Genomic DNA, 18412 nt, shown 5'->3' with positions numbered 1-18412 from the left:
CATCTGATAAACAAGAGATGCAGATAATAAATCATTTTTGGGGTGTACCGTAAATGTAACCTTGCACGTCATATGGATGCATTTTTGAATGTGTGGTGGCAAATTAAGAATTTTAGTGTGTTGACAAATTTAAATAATGGCAGTCCCTGCATGCAGAAATGATGTGGAGAGGCAATTGTGATGTCATCCTCATGTATTAAATACATTTGTATACCAAAGTTCCGAGACTTGCACAAACCTAGTGAGTCACAAGTCAGGTCACCCTCAACGAGTCCCAAGGACCCAAACTCGGCCGAGCCTAGGTGAGACTCACCAAGTCTCTTGAACTCGCCAAGTCTCGTCACCCAGTTTTTTCTTTTTTGTCGCAACATTTCAATGCTTTTTTGGTTTATGGCATACCCCTAGAATATACATGAATATAGCACTTAACTACCCATCTTTGTCTTCAAGTCAATCTCATTCTCTTCATCAAAATATATACATGAAATATAACATTTAAGTATAAGCCACATTTTAATGTCTTTTTCCTTTCTTATAAGTTATATTTCATGTGTATATTGGGAAGATGTTTGAAAGTGGTTTCAAATCTCTGGGAGTTATAATGCAAATTCTAGGTTTTAGAAAATCTTATAAATTTTCAAACTTGGTCAAATTTTAATAATCAACAGACTCCTATCAACATTCTCGCACTCCATCTCACTCACTTTATTTGCTCTAAACTCTAGACCTATCTCTCTCCCTATCACTCTTCCTCTATCCCCTCTCTACCTCTCTCTCTCTCTCACCCTCAGACCCCCATGAGGGGTGCTACCCTCAACCTCGTTTTCGTGTTGCCCACAAACCCCCATCAAACTTTAAGCAGCTAATAGGCCAATGATGAATAATGATCATAAAAACCTACATAATACAATACATATCCCTTGTTGCAAATCTCTACATATTCATAGTAATAAAAATATTATGGCTGCTACAGCATCTAGGACCTACCTTAGACGCCTTTGTAGGAAGGATACAGGCTCCTCTGAGCCATAGACTTCTAGTTATTGTTTTGATATTTGTTTGGAACATTTGATGCTATATATTTCATATTCCATTAGTTTTGTATACATTTGAAAATATTTATATATCTAAGTGTGCTATTTCCTTCAGCTACAATTTGTGTTTATAACTTTATACATATGTGATCGATGCATACGTGTGTATCTAATCAAAATACCTTCTATTTGATGATGTTATTGTGTCCTTAAGTTTATTTAATAAAGGATACATGAAACAAGCTTTAAATCCTTAAAAATATCTAAGTTTCTTGGGATTTTCACTTTGTCAAGTCTGTGTCGAGAGTTTTTGCCAAGTCTTGAGTCGAGTCACCTTTGAGTCGAGTCACCTTCGCCGAGTCTGAGTCTCAGATCTATGTTTGTACCATACTCAAGTAAAACAAACATAATAGAGATCTAGAGGTTTGCAAATAGTGGATAGACAAAAAGTTGTTCACAAATTGATGGCATTGATGTAGCCAAAAGATAAGTAATCATAAATCCATCTCAAGGATATGCCATATGCTAGGAAATAGTTTGTTGATTCAGTTCTATATCTTTCTTGCAGATTTTTCTCAAATCCTTCTGCACTCACTACAAGTATTTCTTCTACTCACAACACATACATTTCCACAATTTAAAATATGGCATCTAGATCACTGAGTACTTTTCAAAATAGAGCATCCTATCAATGATTACAAATACTTTCTTACCATCATAATTGAGTTCACAAGCAAACAAATTGTTAATTTTACTGTTTCTCCTAGGTGTCTTCTTCAGACTTGAGATGGAGGACCAGCCCTGCTTAGTAGCCCCTATAATTATGACATTATATTATAATTTATATCAAAAGTTGTTGTTCAAGTGCATGCAAGAGTAGAAACCGCTCATGAATTGATTTGCACACAAAACAAGGTGTACAAAAATGTTGTCAACTCTCACCAATACTTTTGGGCTTTCAATATTCTCATGTCAAAAACTATACATTCTTTTTGGTTCACTATTACTTCTTGAATTAAGTTGATGAGATCATTCTATAAAGATCTCTAAAGACAGTTAATAAGCTAATTAATGATGACTACTAGGACATATGGGTTCACTAACGAAAAAGTAGCCAGTGGATGGATATTCAACCTAAGGACCTTGGAAAATAGTGAGTTTGAGTTAAATTTCAAAACACTTAGAAGGCATCTTCCATACCTTAGTCATGCCTCCTGCACATCAAAGCTGTGAAATCTGAGGACCAAGCTTGTCATAGATAGGCTAGGATAATGTCATAGGGTCCTTGCTCTCTATGTTATAAAAATGTAATCCAGCAAAGAAATTCCCCACATGAAATCACTTAACTGAATTTGGTGCACAATTATTCTCATGATACTGACATATCATGCAGCTGTTATGCTTTATAAAATTCAATACATGGTTCCCTCGATTTAGATTAGCTTTTGCATCTACTTCATACTTGTGACGTTTCAGTTGGCATGCCAAGAAGACCTCCCTTCTCCAACACCTCAAACTTGAAATGGAGACAGAAGATCCTTCACTGTTTCTGACCCTATCTCTAATTTCATGATGGCTTCATCATGTCATATCTAATTAACTTATATTTGGGATTTCATGTATCATAATTATAGGTTTATTCACACCCTATAAAGAAAATCTGAAATGACTAACCATCATCTTTCTAGAGACTGACACACTACCAAACTCCATAACTTCAAGTTTGAGCATACACCTTTATATGCATTCTCTTTGTATACGAAATGCTAAATCACAGGCAAAGAATCCATTGTGACTCGTCACATCCATTTGCAGTACAGGTATGCTTTCTATACAAGAGAAATCTGTCAACACAGATGAAAAGACATCAGCAAGTTGAACATACAAAAACACATCACCAAATATTTGAGGCCTTAGACAGTATTGATATCAGATATGGCACATTCCCAGAGGAGATCCCTTCCACTAAGATGTCTACCTTCGTACCTCTTTCTTCCAGAGCTATGTTAAATCTCAGCTCTCATTACCTAACTTCAACTTGTTATTTTTATGATCAGATTTGCAATACACAGAAACACAGAAATACAACAGCACATGAAAAATAGAACACAGCATATATCCTGGGAAAACCGTCCCCGAGGGAGAAAAACCCAGCCAAGAATATATCTCTTATTTTATTGAATTGATTGATCAAAATGAAATGATCATCACCTTCTATATATACAAAGTACGGTGCCTTTTCTCAAGCAAGGTGACTCTTCACAAGGGTCGGCCTCATTCAAGAACCAAGGTGACTTTTCATCTTGGGTTGGTCCTTATAAATATAAAATAATTGTTAGAGTAATCTTTTATTAGCTAATAATTATTTCTTTAATTATTAGTCTATTATACTCTATGCTTAAGCTAAACTTAGGAATCTTATAATTCTTTAGGGTTTCGAGTATCCTTTTATAAGAAATCTCTCTTTGTATTTTTATAACAACTCTAATTATTAAATTGCATTCTTGTTGCACAATCAATATGACTCCTCTTTTCTGGATCTCTGAATTCTGGCCTCCATAGCTATTTTGCTTCTCTCCTTCTGTGATAGGTTTGCATGCAGGTGATCTTTGGGAGCTGTAGAGTTGATTTTTCCTCAACTCCAATATGGTATCAGAGCTCCAGATCTGCATGCCCCTATTCTCTTCATGAAAGATTTTGGGCCTTCTTCTTCAGATCTGTGTATTTGGGGGTTTGTGCAGTTGTTTATTTCCATTTCTGTGGGTAGCTGATTTTTTGGTACATTTTGGTGCCAAAAGGACCTCATGGTTGGATTCAGAAGAGCATTTCCAGTCATTTTGATATATAATTCGACCTATTTCGATAACAAAGGCATCTAAGCCATGATTTTTTCTTTGACACGCTTTACGAGGCACAAAAATCCGTACGACTATACCTGCAAATGCGTAAAAAAAAAAAATTGTTTTTAACCTTTTTATGCCCTAAAAGAGGGGTTTTTTTCTTTTGGCCGTAACTTGGTCATACGGAGGCGCTTTTTCAAAAACCTTATATCGTCGGAAAGCTCTTTCTGAGCTCTATCCAGATCTGGAGGTTTGAACTTTTGATTTTGTTTTTTTTTATGGCGTTTTTTGTTGTCAAAGCCAAAGGTTCCTTTTTGCACTCCGGGAGACATCACTTGAGCATTCGAACTCCGTTTTTCGAAAACTTTATATTGTTGGAAAGCTTGTTTTGTGTACTTTCCAATCATATGAGTGTTCTTTCCAGATTTTTCTCTTGGTATATTTTATTCAGTTTTTTTGCTTTTCAGCACTCTGGTGAATATCTTGGATGTTTCAGATCTTGGGATCTCTTTCTGAGTAGGATGTCTCGTCTTTGACTTTTTGTTTCCATTCTTCTATCTCTTCTTATCATTGTAGCATTTTATTTATGCAAACGCACTGAGATAAAGTGCCACCATGCATTGTATACTTGGGATCTTGCACATCTTGTGCCTTATTGTACATGCACTACTTATAAAGTGTCATGGGGGGGTTGCTGTTTGTCTTTTGTTTGTCATCTACCTTTGTCAAGTGAGTGTTCCTTCCACGACATTAGCCTCATGACGTGTGTCAAGTGAGTGTTCCTTCCACGACACTATGTACTTTCTCTGCACCTTCGAAGTTCCTGGTTCTTCGTAATGTAGTTCTTGTTGGCCGTTCTTTTCAATGTACCTGTCCCTCTCCCTTTTCAGCATTATGGGGAGGTTTATCCTGTTGGTTCTAATGCTTTCTTGGTTCGATTGATCAGCTCTTCAGGCTTTGGTGTTTCATGCCATCTATATCTTCGAGTTCAGTTGTTTGCCTTTGTTTGCCATCTGATTCGAGTAGTGTCATTTGAGGGCACTCATGCAGATTACAATCTTCTCTACCTGGTCATGTTCTATTTCAGTGGAGGTTCTTCAGATCAGCAGTTACTCTTTGACAGTGTTTGCAGCTATTTCATGCTTCAGTGGTGTTCTTCATTCTCTTCTTTTTGTTCCTATCTTCTGGACCACTCTTGTTTGGAGGCTTCTTAGACCTTCACTTGAGCTTTCATCTCTTCTAGGAGAGGAGTTTTGTTCCCATAGGGTTTTATCCTTTTTCTCCACTTTACAGATTGTCGGGACCCATTGTTGCTTACATGCATTTTTTAAATGTTTTTTTAGTCCTTAGTTGGTTTTTAGCTAACTCCCTAAGTTCATCTTAAGGGGGGGTGTTAGAGTAATCTTTTATTAGCTAATAATTATTTATTTAATTATTAGTCTATTATACTCTATGCTTAAGCTAAACTTAGGAATCTTATAATAATTATTAATCTATTATACTCTATGATTTTTCCTCAACTCCAATAATAATAATTTGCAATAGGCCGACTTGCTTCTAGAAATACCTCCCGCAGCTATAAAATGCTAACACTCACTCTTAGCTAGGGAAGTATTAATCAAATATCGTCGTCATGGAGTCTCTCAACATGACGCCCACAATGGCTACATCCATTTGTGGAGAAGACATCTCAGTCTCAGAGATGTACAAAGGTTCATCACGGAGTCTCTCAACATGATGCCCACAATGGCTACTCCCATTTGTGGAAAGAAACACATCGTCATGGAGTCTCTCAACATGACGTCCACCATGGCTACTCCCATATGTGGAAAGAAACACAAGTACAAGTGTTCATCCCAAAGTTTCTCAACATGATGTCGTCATGTAGTCTCTCAACATGACGTCCACCATGGCTACAACCATGAGTGGAAAAACACAAGTACAAAGAATTCATCACGGAGTCTCTCAACGTGATGTTGTCATGGAGTCTCTCAACATGACGCCCACCATGGCTACTCACAGAGGGTGGAAAGACAAAGGCTTTCACCTCAAATTTCTTTGTCACAGAGAAAAATGCATTAACAAGGGTTTTCACCTCATACTTCTTCGTCCCAGAGAAATATACACTACTAAGGGCTTTCACCTCATACTTCTTTGTCTTAGAGAAATATAAATTACAACAAATCTTCATGATGATGTGGCTCCCTCTAAAGCTCCAAGTTCTTGTATCAACCTCGTGACCTCCTTGTCCAAGGTTGTCTCTATTGGTTTGTCAGACTACCTCTGAATGTTATCTCCTCCTCTTTGAAGAAACTGATCGCAATCTGTATAGGTTCTTCCTCTTCGAGAGATGTCTCAACTTAGTCCTATGGCTGCATGTTGTGTCTCCGTAGATTTCTTCAGCCTGCGTGACTTCCTCACAGGATGCAGCAAGCTCTTCCTCTCTTGAATTCCTTATGCAATCTCTCATCATCCTTTTGCTCCTCAATCCGTTCTGGACAAGTTGTGGACATTTTTTTTGGTGGACGAAATTCCGAGTTTCTCAAAACTATCCTTGTGAGTCATGGGCAAGACAATTGCCTCAACCAACTCGGCGATCTGTTTTCAAGCCCCCCAGTGTCATTGTAATCCTCAGTCAGTTTTTTTTTTCATCTACTTCCATAGCCTTCACCCGAGAATCATATTCAGATGGCAAAGTGTCAAGTATTAAATAGCTATCTTTATTCACTCCCACTAGATCCCCAAGCTTGAGTTTGTCTGGATCTACTAGCCCAACCACAGGCAAAAAGATTGTTTGTTGTGTTGATGCCTTCAGCTCGACACATTTTGAAACAGCTTTTTCCTTTTCCTTTGATGAGCTTGCACTTGTTCCCTCTAAGTTCTTGGTGGCAGAACTTCCACTATGTCTATTTGAAACAGACCGTTCTTCAAACACTAGTGCAGATGATGTTGGAGATTTGTCAGTTGTTTCAACCTGGGCACCGCAACTATCTGAAGGGATTAAGTCTACCTCACCTCTTTGAACTCTAGGCCAAAGAAATTCCTCAACAGCAACAAGATTAGCCAGAGAATCAATGAGTACAAAATTTAATGAGTAATCTCGAAGAGATGTTTCTCCTTCTCCTCTACATAGGCACAGTTTAATAGGTTGGCGTAATGCACTCAGTCCTAATAAACTTGCATTCCCCCCACATAATCTCGAAAAAATTTGTTGACTCTGCTTTTCGATTATCCATTCCCTCAGCAAAGCCGTTGAAACTGAGGCCATGGCCACAGTGAACTCCTGCATTTATTATTACCCAGTGGTATGTTTGTGCATGTTGAAAGTGATATTAGAATGTATTGATAAATATGATGCAGATTTGGCTCTCTGGTGCTACGACGTTTGAGTCGCAGGTGAACAGAAACGACGAGTGCCAAATACAATTTCTTGAGTCTTGACTCAAGGAATTTACATATCTTGGCTATAAAATTAGTGGTGATTCACTCCTACACTCCTCACTCCAGTATGACCCTCCCCATACTATTCTCGCGTCTAATGACAAGTGTGTTGAAGGAAATGAGAGGGCAGCTGCACAAGTAAATGAAAGTTCACTCTTTCTATGGATGTCGTAATCCTTTTTATGCCTTAAGCTAAACCCCAAGGCCCTCTGTCTAAGCACAGCGGTAATATTAATGGTGGTGTCCTCCATAGTCTATTTCTTAGACCAAAAACGACCCAATTTATCCTTATGTCGACCTTGGATCCCCAATTCTTTGACTCACAATGCCCTTATCCATAGAGGCTCTCTCAAAAAAGTTGCGACTCTCTCAAAAAAGCTGCTACGAGCAGGAATCCTCACGTCTTTTTTTTAAAGGTGGCCGTGTATAGATAAACTCCAGTGATTTTCCATATGAAATGGATAATTAACCTATGAAGACTTCTCCTATCTGCGACCTGAACTTCCTTAATGTGGCCTCCTATTCCAATGGCGGCCCCAGTAAAGTTGAGCCAAAAACTCACATCAAACTCTTTTCTCCTTTTACCTGGACTCACTTGAGATCAACACAACAATATCTTCAATCTACCATCGAACTCCTCAAGATTGAAATCTTCAAACCAGCATATCCTGCTCAAAGAGCAGGCTTACCATTCTAGCTATCTTTATTTCTGGATCAACCTTAACCCTCTATAAATTTGTCTTCAAATGAAAACTTCACAAGTTTGGCTCAGTTGTGAATTCTACCGCACATGTTGAAATCCTCTCAACCTACAATGTTGCTTAGACAAATCTGATCGAATTTCCTGAACCCGCTCTAATACCATGTTATTTTTATGATCAGATTTGCAATACACAAAAACACAGAAATACAACACATGAAAAATAGAACACAACATATATCCTAGGAAAACCCTCCTTGAGGGAGAAAAACCCAGCCAAGAATATATCTCTTATTTTATTGAATTGATTTCAAAATAAAATGATCACCACCTTCTATATATACAAAGTAAGGTGCCTTTTCTCAAGCAAGGCGACTCTTCACAAGAGTCGGCCTCATTCAAGAACCAAGGTGACTTTTCATCTTGGGTCGGCCCTTATAAATATAAAATAATGATTTACAATAGGCCGACTTGCTTCTAGGAATACCTCCCGCAGCTATAAAACGCTAACACGACTTGCCTATGCCCTTTCGTCTATATTGTTAAATTTTTGCATTCTCTATATGTACTTGAGATGTATTAAGCACTACACATGGCGAAATTCGTATTTGTAACTCTTGGCAGACATTGTAAGCAATTTTAGACATTTAGAGACATTAATGTTAACTTTCACGTCAGCATTATCTACTTCAAGCTGAATAACCCTCAACGCATTGCCTATACCAAATTACAAATGGGAAAGGGGCACTATAGAACTAGAGACAATGTAGCTAAACAAAATCTAGCAATATCCCCTAATGGCTACATTGTTATTGCATAAATTCCAAGCTCACTTTTTTATGGGCCTAGAAGGAATTGTAAGGGCAGAGTTAATTTTATGCCCAGCGTACAATTCATCTTTATTACTTGAAGTCATCAAGTAGTATTATTGTGCTCCAATATCAATAATTCACAAATGCAACCTGTGGAAATGAATCTAACACAACTTGGAATCTTGTGCACTAGCCCATTGGAAGAATGATAAAGTTGACACCATTATTAGTATACAATAGAAGGCAAAGAAGCAAGATAAAGATGTGCACAGATGCACTATAGAAATTCATAAAAGCTGTCACAATTAATTTAAATCATTCAAAAGCTATAAGGTAGTTGCTATTTGTTTAATTCCTGTTAAAAGCTTTCCTATTCAATGGGATGTTCTTAAAGGTACAAGCAATGACAATCTCATTGATTATTATTCTTTCAAATCTACTATCCTTCAAAAAAAATTAGATTACAATTATATTAAAAATTTAATATAAATATAATATATAGTATATAATATATACTACTAAATTAAATTTTTAAATTATTAAACTAAAAAAATTTAAAATATTAAATTTTAACTTACTAAAAGAAATTTTTAGTATGTTAAATTTATAAAACACACAAAACAAAACAAAAAAACAAAAAGAAAACCTAAAATAAAAATAAAATATAAAAGATCAAAACAAGACACCTCCCGCGATGCATTCACCCAACTACGTGACACCTTAAATTCACATTTTTCGAGCTTTGATTTTTCTACAACCCGATTGCCCTTCTTGATGGTTGCGCAGATTTTGCCGGACCTGCTGCCGAACTGGACCGGTACCCGGATCCGGTGCAAACCAGGCCCAGATCAGGCCTGGTAGCACGTGAACCCAGTAACATAGGTTTTTAAGGACTGAAAAGCATTGCATTTTAAAATAACCTACAGAATTCTAGTTTATAAAACTTTATAATAAGAAAAATGATCATAAAGAGTGAATGATCAGAGTTCATTTTCTGTTGGAGTAAAAAGTTCTGAGGCACAAAAAATTCTACTTATCTAGAGTTTGTCAACAATTATTAGTTGGTTGTTGAATTCCTACAATTTGAATGCAAAGAGGAATTGGTCAGAATTAAAAAAACTAGTAAATATTTAATCCAAACATCTCAACTCACACCAAATAAGGAATCTTTCAAATATTGTACAGTTGTGTAAGGAAAAGGAAAGAAAATATAAGCATTTTTTTGCTCCTGACATAAGAATCCATTTTTTATAGCCAACCATGCAGATACATTTGAATTATACTTGTTTTTGTCAGTAAAAAATATAGACCTGATAAAGGATTTTTTGGACTTTCTGTTGCCCCACTTGCAGCCTCTGCATATTCCAACTCTTCATCACTATCTTCTTCAGTAGGTTGAGATATTAGAGAGATCTTTGAATATGCTGAAACAGTAAAATTTTGTCCAATAACCACCTGAGGAAAAAAAGTCATGTTAGAAGGTCTCGTTCATTAAAAAGGGTTATAGCCATAGTTTGTCCATTGATTCTGTTGTTTAAAATGACAAAAATAATTTCCATACAAGCTCCTCAATGCTTCTGAAATCAATGGAGTAGACTAAGAAGTATAATTAAGGCAACTATAACTATTGTTTATTACAGATCATTCAGATTTTATAAAAAGGATGGCAAAAGTGAAGTCTCCTAGAAATGATGAAGAGCTTTAATTCCATTATATGCTTGTGATCAACAAATGTATGGCACAAAGTTGGGAATACAGAGGCAAATTAATATTTAAATTTGGGAAAATGAAGAAAACAGAAAATTTCCAAGGACTATAAATGACATAAAATTTATCTTGGTATAAGCACTGTTTCAGGAACTAAAGGCACAGATTTTTGGGTAGGAGAGAAAAGTAATTTATCATAAGATTGCTTTTTCAGTTTAAATTACAGGCAAAATCGAAACATAAATGCTGTGTTCTCTCATACCCTATACATTTAGGGCTCTACTATCAAGATACAAAATGGAACCAAATTAATCCAGGCAATCAAAGAATTTTTTTAAAATGATATATGCTAATTTGCAAGTGATTGTAGGACACCTTACTTTAAAAATATATAAAATGCAAAACATGTAACATGAAATATCTATGTCGGAAGATATTTTAAGGACAGGAAGTAAGATGGCAGGGGATGCATGTCAGGGAATAGGATGGCAAGATGGCAAGGGACATGCTTCAAAGCCTGTAGCCTAGGGGCCATTTTTTAGGGGCAGTGAGTGGGGGGCAGCATAAAACATACATATATAGGAATTTCTTAAACATATATGTAGAAATACTCGAAGTTCTACAAGTCTCCCCTCAATTAAATCGATTCAGTTCCCTTCATCATCTTACATCTCTTGTTCTTAAACTTCTTCATATTTGCCGTGGATCTTTTGTGTATGTTATGCTTATATTTAATTTTGCACTTCTTAGCTTGTGGTTTTGGTTAATTCAAAAATATTAGGTCTCTTCTTGGTTGATAACCACCTGAGGAAAGATCTCCTCCTCCCTGCATTTATTGTTTCTGACCCTTCCTAGATATTGTTACTGTGTATCAGTACTAATTTCCTTTTGACCAGTACTCTCACTCAAGCTAGAGATTAATGCACAATAAATAATCACTGGTTAATGGGATGTGCATGTTCGCATGGAAATTTCTATAGATAAAAGGCCAAATGGCTTTCATGAGGAGGAATTACAGAGCCATGATATTAAGAATGGTAGTAGGAAGGCAAAAGCTGTTCATACTCTGCAACAAGTAAAACACCCCTACAAGAACATTCTATGAGTGGATGAACCTACTCCCCAAAGATGTCCCACTCGCAGAGTTTTCAAGCTCTACGAGTAATAAGGACTTTTACTCGCCGAGTTTTCGCCAAGTTTTAAACTCGGCGAGTTTTTGTCAAAAACTTGACCGCTATAGCATAATAGCAGAAAAACGTCAAAAACACATTTCATTTCATCATTTTAGCTTGGGTTTTTTGCTGAGAAGGGGGAAGAGTGACTCCAACACTCTTGCAAGGTGAGACATTGCTAGTGCCAGAAGCAAGTGGAGACATAGCTTCATCCAGGATGGAGGACGAGCCAACCATACCAAGCGAGGAGGCACAGTCACGCCCATTGCAGACTTCTAGGACTAGACCCTCTAATTCTACCTCTCCCCTAGTTTTTGCTAGAGCTGGGAAGAGGAAGTTGTAATTGTAATGATGTATTTACCTTTGGTTTTACAAAAACTATTTACTATTTTGCTTTCGAGGCTTCCAGCCATCAAAATTCCTCATGAGGATGCGATTTTGTAGACACTTTGCATTTAAATATATCTAGAATCAGCTTGTTTCTTTTGTGTTCTCATTTATTGACTCATCGGATGCATCTTCTCATTAAATTTTGCAAAAAAAATGCATTTTTAATTAAGTTTAAACTTGTTTTAAGTTGCCGAGTTTTTCGCCGAGTTTTTGCCAAATTTTTCCTTAGTTGTTTTTTTCAGGCCTTGGCGAGTTTTGCCGAGTGGCGAGTAGTTCATCTATGCTACTCCCATTCCTGGGGAAGCCATTTTTGCAGGCATGTTTTATGATAAAGATGGAGCCAACAATATCACCAAAGGAAGGATTGCCAATAGTAAAAAAAAAAGAGCACGCTAAGGGTTCTAGTCCTAGAAAACTCATTATCAAGCCAAATACTATGATGCAAGAAGTGGCCAATGAGGAAGAGAGAAGGCTGAAAAATATTGCTATTTTTTTTGTTTGTCTTGATGAGGAAGCTTTGCCTTCCGAATGGTTTTTTAATAATTGGGTAAACAATGTATGGAGTAAAAAGATGAGGTTGTATATTGTTAATTTAAACCCTAGGTATGATAATCAGATTTATCTTATTCAATTATGCCCTGGTTTGTATTAGATTTGCAGTAGTTTAGTGAATCAACATGCATTAAATTGTGCCCTAGATTGTAATCAGATTTGCAGAACTTAGTAAGACAACATAAATCAGAAATATGATAGAAGACAAACAAGCATACCCTGGGAAAACCTCCAAGGAGGAAAAACCCAGCATGAAAGACCCACAGGTCAGATTGTATATTCTCCTCTAAATAACAGTACAATACTTAGCTCGAATCTGATCTTGACATATCAGATCTGTCCTTGTATGCTTCAATGACTTGCCTCAAGATATGCTATGTCCCCTTGGACAATATTACACCAAACTGAATAATTCGCCCTCTTCCTTAGGTTCGCACAGCAGAGCTAATTTGCATTCTGATTTTAATTGGACTTGATGATATTGTCTTGCAAAGTGATCTTTATTTATATGCCTCTTTTCTTTATTAAGGTCGGCCCTTTCTTGAAGTCGGCCTCCTTATATTTTAGGCGCTAATGTTTGTTTGGTGCTAATATTTAATTGTTATGTGTTAGCGTGGATTTAGGATAGGGCCACGTTTAGGGTAGGACCCGGTCCTAAAGGAGTTTGGATGTTGCCTTAAGGCAATCTGAACCCCTATACCCTAGTTACAATCAACACTCCCTCTTAACTAGGGAGGAGGAGAATACATAATCTGAACCTTTTACATTCCATCTAGCACACAAGCATAGAATGGATCTAGCACACAAGCATAGAATTACATCTTCCACCTAGCACACAAGCATAGGATGATTCTAGCACACAAGCATAGAAAGTGTAATACATCAGTGGATCTTTACATTATTACAACTATCCATCTAGCACACAAGCATAGATTGGATGAAATTCATTCTTGCACACAAGCAAAGAATGATTCAAAGTGCTACCAATAGTCACTGAGATTGAAGCTCCCTCTCAATCAGGGTTCCGTTTTCCATGACACCGAGTCTATCTCTGAAGAACTCGAACTTCACTCTGGATAAGGGTTTGGTGAGGATGTCAACAATCTGTTCATCTGTGCTAATGTACTTTAGGTGAATGGCGCCTCTTTGCACCATATCTCGAATGTAATGATAGTGGGTTTCCACATGTTTGGACCGATCATGAAATACAGGATTTACTGACATCTTTATACAACTTTGATTATCACAATGAATGGTGGTAGGATCATTAACTTGACCAAATAATCCAACAAGAAGCTTACGGAGCCACACTGCTTCTCTGGATGCAACAGATGCGGCAATGTACTCAGCTTCTGCAGTGCTTAATGCTACCGAAGATTGCTTCCTACATGCCCAAGAGATTACTGCGGAGCCCAAGTTGAAGCAGATGCCTGAAGTGCTTTTCCTGTCCTTGACACTTCCTGCCCAATCTGAATCTGAGTAGCCTTTCAGGAGGATTGGGGTATTAAGTGTATACTTCAGCCCATAACCATTCCTGCCACATAGATATCTTAGAATGTGCTTGGCAGCAACTAGGTGAACATGTTTCGGTGAGCTCATGAACTGACTGAGAGCATTCACAGCATAGCAGATATCTGGCCTAGTATTGACTAGGTACATCAGGGAGCCAATCAACTGTCTGTACTCAGAAGGATCTGCAAAATCTGCGTTAGCTGCAGAAACACTTAACTTCTTTAAGTTAGATTCCATAGGAGTACGCATAGGTTTACAATCTATCATTCTAAATCTTTTCAAAATATCAATAGTGTATTTTCCCCGACTTAGAAAGATTTCATTAGCTCTTTGCCATACTTCTAACCCTAGGAAGTAGTGCATTAGACCTAAATCTTTCATTTCAAATTCTGAGGCTAATTCCTTTTTACATCTTATGATTAATTTATTTTCACCCGTGAGAAATAAATCTACATACAAAACTAAAATAAGCATCTCATTATTATAAATATTCAAGTAAATGTTAGTATCAGCATCATTTTTGGAAAACCCTAAACTTAGTAAGTACTTATCAATTCTTTCATACCAAGCGCGAGGAGCCTGTTTGAGCCCATATATGGCTTTCTTCAACTTGCAAACATGAGAATCTCTTTTATGGATTAATCAATATAGACTTCCTCCTCAATGACTCCATTGAGCAAGGCTGTCTTAACGTCCATTTGATGCAGCTCCCAACCTTTGGCTGCAACAATAGCTATTATAGACCTAATAGAGGTATATCTAGCAACAGGGGCAAAGGTTTCTTCATAATCTATTCCTTCCTTTTGAGAAAAACCACGAGCTACAAACCTAGCTTTCTATTTTTCAATACTACCATCAGCATTATGTTTAATTTTAAACAACCATTTAGAGGAAACGACAGACTTACCTTTGGGTCTGGGTACAATGTCCAAGACAACATCACGTTGAGAGACTCCGTGATGATCCTCTTGCACTTGTGTTTATCCACCCTCTAGGAGTAGCCATGGTGGACATCATGTGTAGTGACTCCATGATGACATCATGTTGAGTGACTCCGTGATGGGCACTTGTGCACTTGTTCCCTTCCACACATGGGAGTAGCCATGGTGGACATCACATTGAGCGACTCCGTGATGAACTCTTTTCCACAAATGGGAGTAGCCATTGTGGATGTCATGTTGAGAGACTCCATGACATGGATATTTGGAAAGATATCTCCCTAGCTAAGAGGGAGTGTTGATGTTATTGTAGCAGCAAGAGATATCGTTGTTGTGTATATATGTGATTTCTTTAGTTTTCTCTAAACCGTGTGTTGGTATCGCACTTTATTTACTCTTACCTTAATTACTGTCTTATAACATACGATCACTTTATATACTAACCGGTTGTTAGTATTCTTTATTCCCATACGATTAGTTATACTTCTATCGGGTTGTTGGTCTATCGCAACCTTTTGTCTACAGTCGTGTTTGTTCCAACTGATAGTCATGTCATTTCATGTGACATTGACTGGTATTTATATCCCTTGATACGAGTTATTGGAGAACATTAGATAGGGCGGGTAACATATACAGTGGTGGGTATAAAGAGGATCATGGAGTTATATGCAGCACATGCGATACCTGTGAAAAACAACAAGCATTAACAAATTTCCTAACACACATAGTTGGTAATGCAGTTATACCCATGGAGTTTGAGCAGTTGCAAAGGGAGCAGTAGTAATATATTTTTTGTTTTATGACACTTTTTATCATCGATGTGAGGAGTAAAGGTATTTTTTTAAGATTGGTTGAAAGAGGTTAAAACCAACCATTAACTACCAACCGAATTAGTTATGATCAGTTCCAACTGTTAACTGTTGGTAACAATTATTAAATTTCCATGTATATGAATAAATGTTCAAGGCTTGTGGTGTGTGTGTGGTTGAATAATGCTGAGAGAGTTTGCTAGTAAAATCTGTTTAGAAAAGCAGAAGATTGTGTTATACAGAACATCAATACTCATGAATAAGGCTTTGTGTTAGAATACTGAATGTTGTGTGCAAGATGCTGAGAATCTGAATGAGAATGCTGATGAAAGAACGAAAAGGACGTTGCCACTGTAAGATGCGGAAAGCATGCAGATCATAGAGGAAGATTGATGTGTACCGTGATTATATAACCTATGTGTTTTTGACAGAGCAAAACAGTGCTATGAGTTTATGTTGTTTAATTGATTCAGATTATAGAAAAGATCAGCAGTGATATATATATGGTATACCCTTGCTTGATGAAGTTGGCGTTGAGTTGATGTGAGAGGGTTATGATACACAGACGAGGGATGCCACTTATATTTTTCTCACCTAAAATATAAGTGGCTTTCCTCGTCCCTGTATCATAACCCTCTCTAACCAGTATACTAAAATCCTTATAGCACAAATACACATGCACTAGCAATATTTTCACTCTCCCAAACATCTTCTGTTATTTCAACTTGTTCTATAATTAGTTTCCCACAAACCATAACGCCATATCAACTCACACCTAATAGATTGATGAGCACACGTTTATACTAAGAAGGGGAGGAAATTAGATAAGAGTGACATAAGACAAACATTTACTTTTTCAAACTAACAACCACAATACTATCAATTGCACAATATTAAACACATAAGATTTAAGAATTATGCAACACAAGATTTACGTGGAAATCCTTACAGGAGAAAGCCATGGTAAAATGTTGCTTATATAAAACTCTTTTTACAAATTTTATAGGCATCAACCCACAGGAGATACCAATCCCCTCAATTTGTAGGCACCAACCCCCACAACTAAGCACCAACTCAGCAAGAGACACCTCTTGTAATTTGGAAGGCACCAACCTCTCCAATATCCACTCCAAAAATTTCAGTTATTTCTGCTCCAATTCTACCTGGTATCTATGCTCAATTTCACCTTATATCTCAGCTCTGGATCTGCCTTATATCTCTGCTCAAGGTCAGCAATAAAGTCTGCTCAAAAATGATGTATTGATTGCACCAAGGTCAGCTCCAAATTCTGACCTAAACCACCTACTCAAAGTCAGGCATAATATCTGATATAAATCTGCAATAAATCTATTCTTTCTGTTCTTTGTCTTCTCTTAAATCTGCTCTTTATCTGCTTGAGCTACTCATTATCTGCTCTTAACCTATTATTTATCTGCTCTTTATCTTGCTCTAAATCTTCTTCAAAATAAATCCGGTGCACCCTTCATTTTCTTCTCTAGGTCTTGGTCTATATCTGCTCTTCTCTTCAAATAATACTTATTAAAAAAAAAATTGTCTTTCTACCTCTAAAAAGATCTTGTATTTATATCTTGTATTTATATGCACTAATGCCACCACTCATAATAGGTCGGCCTTCACAAAGTAGGTTGGCCACATAGAGAAAAACAATATAATTTTAATTTGATTTTCTTTATCCCAAGTTAGGCGACCAACCTAAGAGGGTTGGCTTAGTCAAAGGAAGTTGCGATTCATTAGAGGAGTCAGCCCAAATAATTTCAATGCTTCCTTGATTGATGGTTAGCCACCTTTTGATCTTGCCTTTGCACATTAAGCATACTCTCTTGACATTAATGACAGCGATATGATAACAGTGGCAAATTTCTTTGACATCAATGACAATTGATTTCAACATGGATGTGGATGATGTTCAACCCTGCTATAACTCCACAAAAATCAATTTCGCAAATATGACACAACTAATGCTTGTTGTCCACTGTATTTTTGGCCTGATTATTGCTCAAAATGGTGAAATATGCAGCAAGGGCTTTCAGAGTTGGGAAGGACCTTTGACAAACTTCTCAAGAGTAGATGAAGAGGATGCAAAACGGTTTGTTGATGTTCGCTATCTGTCTCATCTTCATCACTACTGGTCATTTTTATTGTCAAAGATGAAGTAACAATTTTACATGTTGTGGAATTGTGACTTTATGTGATTCGTGACAACGAGGTAACTGAAAAAAAAAAAGCAAAGTCCATAAGTTCTAAGACCAAAAAAAAATTAAAAACTAAAACTGACTGTTATAGAGGCATGATGACAATTTAGAGCCTAACTTGCAATGGCTGGAAGTGTCTTCAAGCATTCGATGTAGCCCACAAATCATATTCCCTTTCCCTTTTTCCTCATACAAACTGCTTTGCCTTTCCTTCATTTTATAAAAAACTGCTACTGAAATCAGAAAATGAATTCAAGCTATTGAGAACTCATAAAACCTCTGGCAGGAAGGA

General features: G+C 37.0%; 1 protein-coding gene across 1 annotated transcript in view; it reads right to left on the bottom strand.

The window, feature by feature from the left end:
- The window catches only part of LOC131079639 (uncharacterized), a 326487-nt gene that overhangs the window by 198240 nt on the left and 109835 nt on the right, over positions 1-18412 (bottom strand). The window contains exon 7 of the mRNA XM_058017643.2: positions 10138-10282. Coding sequence (XP_057873626.2) covers positions 10138-10282 — 145 coding nt within the window. The remainder of the gene's footprint in view (positions 1-10137; positions 10283-18412) is intronic.

This window comes from Cryptomeria japonica, chromosome 10 (genome assembly GCF_030272615.1).
Source record: "Cryptomeria japonica chromosome 10, Sugi_1.0, whole genome shotgun sequence".
In the NCBI taxonomy this organism is placed as follows: domain Eukaryota; kingdom Viridiplantae; phylum Streptophyta; class Pinopsida; order Cupressales; family Cupressaceae; genus Cryptomeria; species Cryptomeria japonica.
The sequence above is the reverse complement of the archived record's forward strand: the minus strand, read 5'-3'. Positions and strand labels throughout refer to the sequence as shown.